General features: G+C 40.8%; 1 protein-coding gene across 7 annotated transcripts in view; it reads left to right on the top strand.

Moving 5' to 3' along the window:
• The window catches only part of PHLDB2 (pleckstrin homology like domain family B member 2), a 66,836-nt gene that overhangs the window by 20,555 nt on the left and 30,007 nt on the right, over window positions 1–16,274 (top strand). For all 7 annotated transcript variants that reach the window (XM_039717914.1, XM_039717915.1, XM_039717912.1 and 4 more), the window contains 3 exons: window positions 2,949–3,332; window positions 5,645–5,788; window positions 6,648–6,785. In XM_039717914.1, coding sequence (XP_039573848.1) covers window positions 2,949–3,332; window positions 5,645–5,788; window positions 6,648–6,785 — 666 coding nt within the window. The remainder of the gene's footprint in view (window positions 1–2,948; window positions 3,333–5,644; window positions 5,789–6,647; window positions 6,786–16,274) is intronic.

Raw genomic sequence — 16,274 nt, 5'->3', positions numbered from 1 at the left:
TTCCTGCTTTTGACGATCTTTTTTTTTTCTCCCTCTGCTGTATTCAGTGTCACAAATAACTTGTGTGGTATCTCTTGCAAAATTATTGACTGGATTTTCCATTTGCTACTCATTCTGTGTTCTTCAATGCAAGGGTGCTTTCCTACCTTGCTTCTTCACTGAGAAATTCATTCTGGAAACAGTTACATGCAGGTGTGAGGGAACTGGAACGAGCTGGCTGCTGAGATGAAATGATGAGAATAGAGTGTATAAAATAACCACAGAGCTTCCTGTCCATGAGCCTCTCAGCACATGTCAAAATAGAAGTGAGAAATATCAGTATTTCTGTAATGTGTCTGAAAGCTCATCAGGAATTTTTTGAAGACTGGTTTTCATGCAATTTTTAAGCTTCTTCAGAGCAACTGAGACTTGATGGGGGAAAAAAAAAATCCCTTTTTTTCCTGACTGCTTGGCAAAGGGCTGGTTTGCTGCCAGAGCCCCTCACCCAAGCACTTCGGCTGGAATGAGCAGTGGCCCGCTTTGAAATTTGCTGTTTCCTATTATTGCCCAAGAGATGGAAGCTTGGTGTGAGGAAACCCGATACAGGCTGTTGTCTGAGGGGGTGAGACCTCCCTCGTGTCCTGATGTCCGTGTTTCCCATCTGTAATCATTGCGACAGGCCCGATGCGCTGAGATGAAATGATGAGAATAGAGTGTATAAAATAACCACAGAGCTTCCTGTCCATGAGCCTCTCAGCACATGTCAAAATAGAAGTGAGAAATATCAGTATTTCTGTAATGTGTCTGAAAGCTCATCAGGAATTTTTTGAAGACTGGTTTTCATGCAATTTTTAAGCTTCTTCAGAGCAACTGAGACTTGATGGGGGAAAAAAAAAATCCCTTTTTTTCCTGACTGCTTGGCAAAGGGCTGGTTTGCTGCCAGAGCCCCTCACCCAAGCACTTCGGCTGGAATGAGCAGTGGCCCGCTTTGAAATTTGCTGTTTCCTATTATTGCCCAAGAGATGGAAGCTTGGTGTGAGGAAACCCGATACAGGTTGTTGTCTGAGGGGGTGAGACCTCCCTCGTGTCCTGATGTCCGTGTTTCCCATCTGTAATCAAATGACGTCACAACAGGGAGAGCTGCATAATTACCGGCTGTCCCAGCCAGCACTTGCACAGGCCTTTAGGAATTAGGTTCCCTGGCCAAAACTTTTAGTAAGAGGGAGGATAGTGGTGTTGGAAGGGTGAGGGAAGAGGCTTATAGGGTCTGGCAGTAGTTGCCTGGAGGGAAGAAGGCTTTGGAGAGTTGTAATTATGTTGACTGTTTGGGGTTGAAGGATGCATGAGAATCTGCTGGACCTATTCCTTGGAAAACAGAAGTTTTCAGTTTCTGCTCCTGGCTCTGTTATTTCAGCGGCTCATCTTGATACAGGAGGATTCCGAGGAAAGCTGCAGTGGGAACCTGGGAATAAGCCACCCAAAGGCAAAAGCGCTCTCTGGTTTGGGTAGTGCTTGGAAAGGGGTGGGTTCAGACAGGTTCTCCAGCTCAGAGGTCTGAATTGCAGGTGATGTACACATGCGGTGTACACAGCCAGGTAATCTCTCAATAGCCCTATAAAACTCTGGGTGCATGTAACCAGTGTTGAGTTTTCATACCATGCAATGGATTGCTGCAGGGAAAGCTGAGGCAGGGCATTGCCTGCCTTGCTTTGCTTGATCCTCGCTTGCTGTTGGGCAGAGGAAGTGTTGGGGCTGGCAGAAGTAGCTGCTGTGCAAATCTTCCTTGCAAATATAATGCCAGGTAGAGCTGGGAAAGAAGTCTGTCTGTGGTGATTCCTGGGGAGGGAGGCTGAGGACATTGGTTTTTTGGCATTTTTTAAAAATACTACTGTAGAAGGAATTCCTAGAAATCAGAAATTAGATCATTAGTGCAGATACTAATGCCAAGCATGAAACTCTCACAATGGTCTTTTTTCCAGCAAAATTTTCAATAGGCTTATGGTAAGCAATTTTTCTTTTTTTCTTTAACATAAATAACATGAAATTGCATAAATGCTTTACCTCTCAAAAATGAAGAGGTATTAAAAAAATCCATCTGAAATAGAAGTTACCAGAAGCTATGCATACAGTGTGATAAAACAAATATAACTTGCTAACAGTTGATAAAAGGTGTCATAGAGATCTAGAAATCCTTCAGAAATTAAATGTTCATCAAAACCTGAAGCATATCAAGTCAAAATGGCACAGCTACTCTGAATCTCAAGTTTGAAATGTTGGTATGAATCCATAGAGAATTTGAGTAAACTGGTAAATAAAGATTTCTTCCACTTCTGTACATTTGACAGATTCTGTATTTTAGATGTGATGCCTCTTTTTTCTGTTAATGCTCCTGAAACTGTGTTTTTCAAAACGTGGACTAATTTCTCTCAAAAGGAGGAATCATAGTTAACAAAATGGAAAATCTAAAAAAGTCGGGAATACGTGAGTTCATGGAAAATCTGTGCAATATTTTGCAGCTTGGTAGGAATATAGCATAAGTGTGAAGTGGAACAGTTAGTGATTTATGTAGTGAGATCACTGGATATGTGTACATACAAATGGGGTGTAGACACAGAAACCTCAATAAAAAATTTCAAAGTACATTTCATAGAAATTAGTAGCTAGTTAAATAAGATGTCCTAACACTTATTTATTTTTCCAATGTAGAAAGTTTGAATATTCTTAAAATCTTCTTTCACATTAATTTTGATTCTTCATCTTGCACCGTAATTTATTTATGGCAGTTTATTATCTCTAAGTGGTAGATGGACTTTTATTCTTCACTCTAAAACAAAAAAACCAAACCCAAAGCACCCAAACAAACAAAATCCTAACCCAAACAAAACAAAAAAGCCCAGAAAACTTTTTTAACTTCATCTTTATTTTAGCACACATGTGACACTCAGTGCTATTATCTTTTCCTGAACCAGGAACGACAGCGGCTCGAGACAATCCTCAATCTGTGTGCAGAATACTCCAAATCTGACAGCGATCCTACTGCAGCCACTACAGTTGCTGACGTTCAGAAAATTAACAAAGAACTCGAAAAACTTCAACTCTCTGATGAGGATTCCGTGTTTGAAGACTCCCAGGTGAATCTGGAAACGAGGTTCAGAAGCCACTTGAAATCATCTGTGAGCGACTCAGATTTCTCGGAGCTGAGCAGCCAGAGCCATGGCACTGCTGCTTACCTGCCCTCGCGGGGGCTGAGGGCTGAGGAGCACTTCAGTGAGAGCACCAAGCCTCCACCTTTTGCTGCTCACAGCTTCCTGAAGGATGCCACCGAGTCATCCTACCTAAGCATCACACCAAAGGTAGGTGTAGGGGGGGGACAGTGTCATCCAGGCCTGAAATCCTCCACTAGGAGTTGGCTGTCCTAGCAAGGGCCACAATTAGGCTGGCTTAGGTATGAGAATTAATCTCAGAACTCATACAGCTTTATAAGCCATCAAATGTAGAAGATAATAGCCAGCAAAATGTAGCAGCCAGCAAATAATTATTCCATATCTTGTGGAAGCTAATGGTACTGGAAGTTGGTTTGGTTTTTTAGTGGGATGTACTGTTCAGGAGGAGTTTTAAGATCTTCCAAGGGAGAAAGATTTACTTGAACAATTATAGCTACTTAAATAAAGGTTTCCAGAACCCTGCTTTTCATCCTACTGAGATGTAGGAGGGAAGAGATGCTCTGCTGGTTTTTCCCAACTTGATGCTCTTGTAAGAAGAATATGTTTTATCACACTCACCTGGGAGATGAAGAGGAGTTGCCTGAGCCGAATTTACTGTCCTGTCTCTTTCCTGGGGTTGGACCTGAGCCATTTGCCAGATCAGCTGTTATCTCTTGGGGATGATGCAGTAGCAGCAAGCCTTCTGCCCCTCCAACCCAACTGCTCCCTTTAATAAGCTACACCTTCTTTCCTGTGTGCTTCTCATTGCTGTTTCATTACCAAAAGGAAGCTTTCCTTTAATAAAGGAGTTAACCATTTCCATGCTAGTGCAGCAGCAGCCTCCTCCTGGCTGTGCCAGAGCAGCAGTGTTGCAAATCCCAGTGGCAGGCAATGTGTTAAATAACTCGTCTAAAGAGCTGGAGTCAGGAGTGAAATGAGACCAAGCAAAGCCATAAAAGCAGGTTTCTGTTTAACAAGTTCACACCTTCAAAATACTTTCTCTCTTCTATTTACTGTTATTTACACACTGTATGATCTTAAGCATGGTTATATGCCTCAGGTGAACTGTATTTAACCTCTGTTACACTCACAACTTGAGAGTAGTGTGTGTGTGTGTGTGTGTGTGTGTGTGTGTGTGTGCGCGCGCGTGTGCGTGTGTGCGGAAGAAGAGAGAGGTGTGATAGTAACACATTTTCATTTCCAAAGGGTGATCTCTCTGGAAATCTGTCTGCCGAGTCTTCTGGTGTGAAATTGTGTTGAGCAGGAACATGCTGTTATGGCTTGACTTGCTCTTTCCACGTTGAAAACATGGTAACACATTTCACTAACAAGTTGTTGTGGTCTTGCATTTCTTTCCCGTTTGTTGCTTTCTTCATGCAAGTCAGAGATCCTATTTAAAATCCTTATTAGGAATTTGAAATCAAAGATGTTATGTTAGCATTATCCAAACAGGAGACAGGACAAAAAGAGGCTTTTCTGCTAGGACTACTATTGCTAAATCAAGGAATACCATTCATTCATTCATTCATTGTAAAGGGAGTTCTGAGAAAAGCACCAGCGAGCAACTGCGTTAATGAAGTGCAGCTCGTTTTGAAATACTGAGCTCACATTTGTTCAGAATAAAATGCCTGCTCTCAGAGTAGCAATTCAGTAGCTGAACTGAGCCTCTCTTGAGCAAGGCTGTGTGGCCCAGAGGTGACTGCAAAGCCCTGCACGCAGCCCACCTCTAATCCTGGTTGGGGATAATGAGCCAGCAGCCTTCCCAGAGGAAGTGGATTGCAAACCCCTGGGGTCAGGTGAACATGAAGAATGCATTTCAAACTCAGTACTTGGATCAAACACTCAGCGTTTGATCTAGTGTTGGATGGTGTAAGATCCCAGGTATTTTCTTCCTAATCTTGTTTCATTCTTGACACAGGTATCTAGTAAGGAAATAGCAATGAAAAAAAAAGGAGCATTAAAGGTGCTACTTCCTCAGTGCTACCTGGGGAGATGGGACCAACTTTTGTCCTTATTTTACAGAAGCCACCCATCTTAAATGCTGGTTACAAAAATATCCTAGCCTACCTCCAGGCCTTTATTAAATGAACAGCTGAAATTTGCATAAAAAGCGTCTTCATCTGTCTGTGTTATTTTTATAAGGGAAAAATTGGATTTTCACAACCTAAATAGCACAGCATGTAAAGTATTCTCAAAGGTTAAGTTTTAGTAATTCCTTTAGAATGAATAGTATTTTCTGTTAAGTATGGTATCTACTTCCAATGCCTGGAAGTAAAGTATCGTGTTTGTTTCTCTTGTACACCTCCTAAATATAGAAATAGCACTATAGTAGATATGAAATATGTAATGGGTTCAAAACCAACAGTGCCACACTTGTCTAAAATGAAAACCATATGAAAGGGGACAGAAAAGGCAGCACTTGCCTCTTTTTCTAATGAACCTCTTGTGATGTGCAACTGCAGATAGCAGAATGCACCAGTGAAGACCAGAGAAGGCAGGAGCTTGGTCGGCTGGAGGAGGAACGCATAGTAATACTGAATAACTTGGAAGAACTTGAGCAGAAGATCAAAGATTTAAATGACCAGATGGATGAATCCTCACGAGAGGTATGAAAACATGTTTTTGGTTTTCCATGTCTTGGCTGTTACGTGTGCCTACATAGCAGAAGTCTGGTGGCTTCAGCAAGTACAACATGCAGGAACTTGTGGATGTGGGTAGTCTTCATATTCTGTGCTTTTTCACCAGAATCACAAACCTGGCAGTCTCCTGCTATGAAGGGTATTTTTCTCCAGCTGGGGGATGCTTATGATGCTTGGATTAGCCTTTCCCAGCTGTAACCATTACACTCTGAAGTGGAATTGGAACAATCTTGCTTGTTTAATGGTCACTCAGTTAATCCAAATACCTTGTGTCACTTGGGAGTTTTATGGTGGTATCTCCTGTGACTGTTTAAAGAGAAAGGAAGTGAGACAACTTCCTTTCAGTCCTCCTTGGCTTTACAGTGGCAAGAGGGGGTTGGCACCCTGTTGACTTCTGGAATCTCACAGTTGCAAACTAAGCTGGCCAGGCATTTGGGTTGTGCCTGTTCCAATTATCAGCAACAGGAAAGAAACAGCTGTTCCAGAAGGGTTTCCTATAGAGCCTGGGCACAGAGACAGTATCATAACAGGAGGAAGCACAGAGAAGAGTTAGAAAACAAAAAGTTTTGGAAAAAAGAATCTTCAAGCTAAAGTTGGTTTGGACTTTATTTTGCACTATTTTTTGCTGCAATTTCACTTTTTCTGAAATTTGTGACCTCTTTTTAACTTCTGTGGCAGAAAAACTTATGGGATTATTTTCCCCCTCCCCTTTTTAAAAAATATTTCTCTCTTGTGAACCAACTCATTCCCCTCCCCCCTGAAAATAATGTGTATCAAGATTTCTTCTGAATCTGGACTGCTTCTGAAAGATGTTTTGTGTTCCTAGTTGGATATGGAATGTGCCCTTTTGGATGGGGAACAGAAATCTGAAACAACAGAGCTCCTGAAAGAAAAGGAAATATTGGATCATCTAAACAGAAAAATAGCTGAACTGGAGAGAAATATTATTGGTGAAAAGACAAAGGTAATTCAGTTGTTGTTGCCTGATGTGTTCTCTGTTCCCCTTGATTTTCAAAATATTTTATATGATTAATATTAATGGAGCTTATTTGATGAAATACTGCCTGTAAGTAAATTTGCTTGATAAATATGGAAGAAAAAAATTATTGTTTCACTATCATTTCCCTTTCACAGTGTTATTTTCCAAGGTATGATTGACAAGCAAAATATAGTAAGCTAAAATAGAAAAAGCTGACCTCATATAGAGCTTGTTCTTGGGTTATCAGTTGTTTAAAAGAACAGTATTAATTGAACTGTTCCAGTACCCTCCTTTATATAATTTGGAGGAAAAAAACCAAATTATTTTCTCAGCAAAGGAGCAAAATGAAAAAGGGTGCAAGTTTTTATCTAATATCATATAGAATATATAATATAAGACATCCATCAAGTATGTAATTTTAAAGTCATTATATTGTTTTGTTTGCTGACTGACAATTTGAGTACTGAAGAATATTCCCTCTGTAATTAAGTCTCAGAAATTAATTAGTTTTGATATACAGTCACCTACTTAATTGCTCTCAACTACACAAGAAATAGATAGGCATATACTTCCAAAGTAAGATAGCAGTGTAAGAAGATTTTAAGTGCAGAAATGGAAAGGGCCTGCAAGATGAAGTTGCATCAAGCAAGTCAGGGAGTGCTGGTTCCCTCCAATGGGCTCTTTGCTGGCCTCTTCAGGCATGCTGTTCCCTTCTCCACAGGGGATCTGCCATGGCCAATAATACCTCAAGGTCAGGAAGTTTTTCCTGGGATTTCAGTCAGTGTTGTTCCTTTTAAAATGTCATTCCCTACCTCATAATTTAGACCTGTCACTTGTGGAATTACTCTAGCTAGTCTCTCTTCTTTTCTTAAGCTTTCCAGAAATATCTGGAAGTCGTCTGCATTTTTTGCTTAGAAAAGCTGCATGTTTTTAGCACGTTCACAGTTCCAATTCAATTCACATTTTACAGCTTGCATTGTTTTTCTCTGAGTTTTCTGTCCTCGATTTCTGCCTGTCCTGTCAGGGGCCTGATTGCTGTTTCATGGCTCTTCTTATCAAGCTTGTGTCTGAAAAGGAGAATGGTGCTCCCACATCTCCACTTTGTGGGGAGAGAGTGCACATCCAGTTTGAGTTTGAACCTCCCTGAACTTCCCTGTCTGCACTTTTCCTTGTGCTTGTGTACCCCTCACTGATCCTTCAGCTTTCAGTGTTGCCTGTGGTCACATTTTAAGTTGCCTACAGGACATGTTTCATACTTGCTTTTTAGCAGAAAGATGAGTTTAAACTGGGTATCAGCAGATAGGGTGTGAAACCACACGCTGTTCAAAAGAATGCTGCTGGAAGTTGTGGTTGGTAAGTGGTAATAAATAACACGTTCAGAAATTCAAGAGATCTTTTGTATTGGCTTTCCAGTAGTCTGAAAGTTCAGTTAAAGTAATTGAAGTTATTGTAAAATCTGCATGAAATTTAAATTTCCTTGAAGCCGCCTGTTAGTGTGTAGGTAGCAAATGACAGGTCTAGTTTAAATTTTCGGTTGAAATGAAACATGGAAAGCAGCCTATAAAAACACTTTTTGTTTAAAAGGCAAGTTCACTGAAAACATTTTTTTCAGTATGAGGCATGGCACCAGTCAGATCAGCTACAAAATTTTAGTTGTGTTTTCTTTTGTGTTCCTCTTTGTTTTAAACAAAGAAAGCCAGCTGTGATTGTGTGCTCTAAATGTTGAGCCATGACTCAGTTAATACTGAAATTATCTTTTCAGGAATACACTCACAGTTGGGTGGTTTTTTGGGGAATATGTCTGAAAGCATTGCATAAAAGTGAAAGTTGAAAATAGAAATGGGAGATGGGCTGCTACAAAGGGAGTAAAATTTAAAGTGACAGCTGAAGTGTTCTGGGGAAAGCAGTGTCAGCCAGCAAAACAGATGGCACTGATCCTGTCAACAAATAACAGTTCTGGCTGGCTTGAAATGGTAGCATTTTTTAAAGCTTGCTTATTGTATCTGTGTTGAAGTTCAAGCCTTGCAGATCTGCTTCAAGATACATCTTGGCTCTGTAGTAATACAGGATCAACCCCCACCCACAAAAAGGGGGCTCAGGTGGAGGTAATAGGTGGTCCTTTTGCTGAAATAATTTGAATCTTAAGACAGAATTAAGGCTTGGGTTTTCACCAGGAGTTTCTACTCTACTGATGGTACTTTTTCTGTTATGTCTTGCTAAAACAAGTGTCCCAGTGTCCACAAGTTGGTCACAGTTTCTATTAGTTGCCTGGATATTTCACCCCTACTGATAGCTGGGGTCTTGGTTTTGGTGGGGCTTCAAGGCAAGAAGCTGTTGGAGTCCCACATCTTGAACAGTGGTTACATTTCTGCCAGGGTAAGGGAGTGATATCTGAATACACCACATGGTGTTCGTGGTCTGGCAGTGAGAGGGAGAGTTCATTCCATGGTGGGGGCATTACTGCTGTATATGAGGGCACTTGTCTCTGGAGCAGCTTGAGCATCTCATGGAATTTGCCACTGATCTTGGCACCTGTTTGACAGGAAACTCCTGCCTGCTTGAGTCTCATCCTTAGCTGTATGCCTGTTTGAAGAACCTGTGAAATTCTTAAAAAGAGAGATAATAAACTACAATCAAATTTTTGGGCATGTTATGTACTTGAACTGTTTGTTGAAGCTCTTGCACTACCTTCTACCTAAATATTTGGGGGGTTTTAAATTATTTTTTTAAATGCCCTGTGCACATTTCATTTAGATGATGACACAAAGTTTTGCCAACTTTTTCAGAGTATTAAAGCCACAATTTTTAGTCCTTGTAAGGCAAAAGAATTGACTGGAAAACATACTGGAAGTCAGAAGACAGGAATAAGTTCAGGTTTGGGCTGTCGGTGTGTTTTTTGCTGTGGTGCAATATCTCTGTGTCCCAGTCTCTTGCTTGTAAATCAGGGATATATTTTGTGAGTGGGTTTGTACATTATATTTTAAGCTGCATGCTGGTCTCACCCGAGTCCAGTGCTCAGCCCTCTCAGATTATGAGGCAGGACTAATGGGGGGAGAGAACAATGAACCAGTGGGGAAGACGATCTAGTGCACACCCTCAGGGGAATTGGAAGCATTTCCCTTGCCATTGTGATTCTGCCACCACACACATTGGAAGCAACTTCTATTGGTTTACTTGGGTTTTGAAAATCAGAGCTATGGGTGATTGTAATTTCAGAAAGATAACAGAAACTTTCTGTCATCTTTCATGCCACCCCTGCTGGACTTGGCATAGTTTTGGTGTGGTACCTGGCCTGTCTACGAGCTACAAGTGCTGTCAGGACTCAGTTGTCCTGGCTGGAGTAGCTACTTCCAGAGATGTTTCGCATAGCCTGTACTTTCAGCTATGCTGGAAACCATGCTAGGATGTGGAGAACAGTCCAACTTTGCTTCCTTGTCTGGCCTTCTTGAGATCAGCTTCCTTTCTTCTTCCTTTCTTCTTCCATTCTTCTCTACAGAAAAAGATGATGACCTACATATGTGAATATCCGTTATTAAGCTATTAATCACGAGTTCCATTTATGCAGAGAGAGCCCTGATAAGTCCTTCCTAACACAATTTGACAGATACAGCTTGAAGCTCTCTGGGAAAGAGCTTAGTTATGGATCTTGACAAAATTAGTTTGAGTGCAGCTTGCTCTAGAGGGAGCTGAGCTGGGCAGTAGCTGAAACAAGCAAGCAGGTGAAGCTTTTCCCTTTTCCCTGCCACCAGTGCATAGCTCCCTGCAGTTACCATGGCAATACTGTGGGTGTGCAATAATGATGCTGTTGTTTCCAGTGGAACAGCACCTCAGGCCCAGGGTGCTGTTTATGCTTACAACTTCTCTCTGATGAACCTTGCTCGTGAGACTGGGATTGACATTTGTCCATAAGGAAATTGGAAAAATTGTATTTGCCTGGATGTCATCCAGCACTGCATTGTACTTTGTTTTCACACAGTGGTTCAATAATCTGTGCCATCTTAAAACATGCAGTCCAGCATATGTGGAGAAGGATGGTTAATGATTCCCTACACCTTGTGTCTCCAAGTGAAGCATGAGGCTGAAAGTAACAGCATAGCCAGGGAAAGAAAAAATAGATCAGTAAGCATGAATAAACAAGAATAACTGAAAATTAGTAGTGAATTCTGCTTTCAGAATGTGCTTTGGGATCACAGCTAAATGGGAGTTTTGGGAGACCATTTCAAAACAAGTATTTATGCAAAAGTTGAGAGTCTTAAAAAAGAGAGGGAGATTATTCCTTTTCTTCTAGAGGACCTTTGCCTTATGTCATGGAGAAATATGTACTATGGAACTCCTTTATCAGCCTGGGTTTCCTGTCCTTTTTCAAGAGCAGAAATCAGAAGCAGCTGGCAGGGGATAACTCATCTTTTTTGGAATATGTTTAATTTTGTCCACATGCTTTAGTGGAAATATTTTTTCAGTCATTAACAGAATATATCAGACATGCCAAAACATTTGAAGCTCAGCTTCTGCTGAATTTGAACTGCAAAGACTTGCAAGAATAGAGTAAAGGAAAGAGCAGCTGTCTGATGAGCCATCAGCAATCAAAGTTAAATATATTGGTTGCCTCTCTCCTCAATCCTTCCTCTTCTGGATGCAAAATTCCCACTGCTGGATTTTATCCTGAAGAATGTGACAAATTTATGTCTTACAGCATAGCCTCTTAAATATTTACTGGTCAGATTCCAGTTCAGCAAGATGTAAGCAAGTATTTTAAAAGGATGAGCTACCATGTCCATAACATTATCTGCCTCCTTAAGATGCAATGAACAAGATTAGATATTTAGAGGAATACTTGTATCTGCTGGATATATCCACATAAGGATATCCTGTAGAGAGAACACTAATGACCACAAAGAGGAATACAAAGACTCATGGAGAAAAACCTGAATTCACGAGCTTTCTTTTAAAACATTCATGAGAGAAATATCAGAATGAGTTATACCCCTCATGGGAATTCCTCTTACTGTCATCTGGATATTGAAGACTATAAGAATATGAATTTTCTAACTTGAATGTTTTTTTCTTGTGGTTTGGATGATTGTTTCCTCTTTTATACTCATGAAGGAACAGTGCTTTAGAATCACAGGCTTTCTTTTGTCCCTCCATGTGTTCACTGGGACTACACATTGCAATGGTCAGAGAATGAGCTTAGAAATTCCAAAATACTGGAGTAGTCTTAGAAGCAGGTTAATGGGTGCACCTATTGGAATTTTTTTACTTGAAGCAGAGGGATCACTTACTCTGCTTTAAAATGCCTATTAGTAAATTAATACATGCATCTGAAACAAAACTATTGAGATCTTCTGTATAGATGCCATCACTGAATACAAATTGTTATGTAATAAATTAGTTACCACTCACACAGGGAAAAAACCTACTATGAACAACCTTCTTCTGTCTTACTATGTTCCTTTTCATATGCCTGTTGTTTTCTTAATAGCTTTTGTCATGAAACTGACTGGGATTTAGTGACAAAGAATAAAATTGTGACAAGTTTCATGCATCTGTCCTTAAAGAGATAGAGGAATGCAAGAAAGAGTAGTCAGCAAATACAGAAAAGGAGCATGTACAGTTTGCACAGGAGACTGTTTTATTTCAGTGGGGTTTTCTGGTCAGCAATATGCAATTACATTTCTCAGAAACCTGTGAGACTGGCTGATTCCATACAGAGAGGGACTGACTGTGCATGTCTGAAGTCTAATGTGGTTTATGAGATGTTGCTACCTTAAAACATGATGATTTATAGGTGAGTTGGACTGAGGAAGATCCTGGAGTATTTCAGACTAGATAATGAAAAGTATTAGAAGTGAATCATTCAGCTTGTTGGGATTTTTCTTTCATTTGCCTTGTAGGCTTATTTACAATTTCTCTCTGAAACTAACACATACCTTGGGGTTTGGAGAGGGTTTTTTTATTTGTTTGGAGGGTCTTGGGGGTTTTTTGTGTTGTTTTGGAGGACAGGGAGATATGGAACATTGGTGAGTAAGCCCAAATCACCAATGCATTTTACATTGAACTGATAAAATGATAGTCTTCTTACTTGTTTATGGAGTTTTTGTCCCGTTTTTAGCTGGATTTTCAAGAAGTTTTCTCTATTCCGTCCAATTTACTCTAATTTCTTCAGTTTCGATGAGTTTGTGGTTGGTTCACAGAGCATATGTCCATGCAGCCACATGTTGGTCTACAATTTTAGCCAGCCAGCCTGCATGCAATAGGAGACTGGGATGAAAGACAAATTGAAAAGCAGCAGCTCTCTGCAGAAAGGGTGTGGAAAACCACTAAGGCTTAAAGTGGCAGTATTGATCAGGCATAGGGCATTTCAACCACTGGAGACAGCACTGAAGCAATTTTGTTTCTCCTTCCTGTTCCCATTCCTGTAGGGGCTATAATTTGCCTTTAATACATCCTTTTCTCTCCTCTCTGTCGTGATCATCTATGAGATGTGTATATATAGTATTTTTTTTTTCTCTTTCTTTGCCCTCAAATCAATCTAAAGATTGGTTTCCTTTTCTGACTCACTTAATGGTTGGTATTCATACTGTGTATTCTCTGCTGACATCCCATCTCTGCCTTTGGGGACAGCATCACATGTCAATTCTTTTTACTGCTGTCCTCCACAATTCCCAGAAGTCCTCCAAAACTGATCCAAGCATTGCCCCAAGCATGATCAAACCCCAAGTCAGTCCTGCTTTGTATTTGGGCTGATCCTCACGTTCGTTCATAACATTCATGTAGAGGCAGACCATAGGCCAAGTTGGGCAGTAGGCTAAGACCAAATGTTGCACTTGTTTTCTCTGGAAATAGGATGTTAAAAATTCAGCCAGACTGCAGCTGATGTGCCTCTAGCATCCACACTGGGGCTTTCTGTAGAGAGGTATTAACCAAGACCCAGCTCCTGCGGTTAAATGAGGATGAGCAGTGGGAGCTTGGGTTCTGTTCTCAGCCAGTTGCTCTGGAGCAAACAGATATGGAGTCAGCCACAGACTGCGACAGCTGCATCTTGCACAGGCTTGCAAGGTCACAAATCTTTCCCCTTCTAGAAGAACTTGTCTTGATTCATTTATAGAAAACACTGTATGAAAAATTTCTCATTCAAATACTTTTTGTGAATTAAATGGACTTCACCAGTGCACAGCCTGAGCCATCGGTGAACTTAACTCCACAGCTGCAAAACATGTAATGCCTCTCATTGCTGAAAGTGATATTTCCTGTTAAGACTGCACATTTTGAAGGGAGCCAGTTTGGCAGGATATTAGCACTTCCTATGCTATAAATAGACCAGGTGAGTATCGCTTTCAATCTCAAAGGAATACATTTCTAATTTCTTGAGGCATGTAACAGTATCTCCGGCAGGATTCTCATGGAGTTTTATCCTTGTTGATGATGGCTCCTCACACTCAAGGTTCGACTTGCTTGTTGATGAATGAGCATGCTTATAGCAGTGCAAAGACATTTAGAGAGCTATTTATAGCTTCAGAGGCACTGCAGGTAAGGTGAGAGAAGTCCATGCTGCTCAGGATGGCTAGGTGGGCAGAAAAGGCAAGTGTGAAACAAGGTGGTAGGCTGTGGGCTGAATGTTAAATGGACAACAGAGTTTGTGAGGAGGGAAGCTACCAGTTTATTCATAGCTTTCTTTCTGTATTGGAAGTAAGGATGATTCAGCAAATGGGGCGTCTTGGGAACAGTGGTCTGGAGGTGACATCGCAGGAGTTGCATGCTTCTCCCTCATTGTGCAGATCCCTTGTGTACATTCTCTATATTTCTGATGCCTGCTGCTGCTGTTGTAAGACAGAGTACAGGAAGTTCAGGTCATAGAATATGCTGGCTCAGTTGCTCATTTTCACAAGCTTAATAAAATGTGTTTGTGTTCAGCATAATGTTCACTGATTGTAAGAACTGAGGAGCTGCACATGTAAATGAACATAGTGGAGCTGGGACTCTGATTGATGTTGAACTTGAATAAACATTCTTCCTGTTGTTTTTAAATACCGGGAAAACTGAATCCCAGCTCCTGGTCCCATTCAGAGACAAAACCATAAAGAAAGCAGGCAGCTAACACATGTTTATTACTATGCTTCTGCCATGCATAAGGGTTTGAGAAACGTTCAGAGACAAAACCATAAAGAAAGCAGGCAGCTAACACATGTTTATTACTGCCATGCATAAGGGTTTGAGAAACATGTCAGGCATAGCAAAGATGAAGTTCTCCCACAGTTTGAAATGGCAAGTACTGTGTACTGAAAGACATTACTTCTCTATGGCAAAGGGTGATGCAATGTCCAATCATACAGTACCTGCTGTACCACACATTTGATTTCAAAATTAAACAATAGTTGGGACTGGAAAAAGTGGAAATGAGTAGATGGTGTGAAAGAACTCAACTGTTTTTGGAATCATCAGAATACTGCTAATTCTTGAGTATTAAGGAGAGCTAGAGACCATCTGGAAGGAGATGCATTACCACAGAACAACAAGTTGGAAAAGAGAGCTCTACAGGTGTAATGGTAGAAGATAGCAGAGAGCCTGGCTTCAGGGACTTACTTGATTATTTACGCCTGGCATATCAGGCATAGATTGTTTTTTCCAGTTATTAATTTCTGAGTTGGAGAAAATGCATCTGCCATGTTGGCTAGTGAAAGACATTGAAAAAATGGTCTGTGCTCTGATTTATTGGTTCCCAAACTTTGGTCTATAGATAAATAACAGTCTACAGCCAAGCTTTAAGTGATGTGCAGCCAGTCTTTGGAATAGTATTGCACAGGAAATCATGTAGTATTTGATTACAAAGATTAAAAGTCCAAAGGCTTGGGAGGGTGAGAAGCAGTGTTCTGAGTACTGCTGCTTGAGTGGAACAAAAGGAAAGCTGAATTAGTTGAAGGAGACCAGGAAAGTTGTCCCCTGTGATCCCCATGGACTGGTTGCAGTTCCTATATCCTGAAGCAAATTTGCTGAATCACTTGGTGTTTCTGCTGCAACAGGATTTCCTGGTCGAGAGTTATTTCTTTATAATGCTCTGTCTCATTCTGGCTTTTCACTGCTTCCTAAATGTACTTATCTGTACAGAGCCACACAGGCATGAAATTGATTGGTCGAGAGTTATTTCTTTATAATGCTCTGTCTCATTCTGGCTTTTCACTGCTTCCTGAATGTACAGAGCCACACAGGCATGAAATTGATTCTCCTAGGAAGGTCCATTTCTCTCTCTCTCTGCAAAACCGCAGTATCTCATTCTGGCTTTTCACTGCTTCCTAAATGTACTTATCTGTACAGAGCCACACAGGCATGAAATTGATTCTCCTAGGAAGGTCCATTTCTCTCTCTCTGCAAAACTGCAGTCATTTTCCATCTACTTTGCTTCCTAAGCTACTCTTTCTCTCTCAGCTTCATCAGTTACCTCACTGACATGGCTACAGTTCCCTTATTTATTTATTT

The sequence above is a fragment of the Passer montanus genome, unplaced genomic scaffold (assembly GCF_014805655.1).
Source record: "Passer montanus isolate IOZ18808 unplaced genomic scaffold, ASM1480565v1 scaffold39, whole genome shotgun sequence".
Taxonomy (NCBI): domain Eukaryota; kingdom Metazoa; phylum Chordata; class Aves; order Passeriformes; family Passeridae; genus Passer; species Passer montanus.
This window is presented reverse-complemented; position numbering and strand designations above follow the sequence as displayed.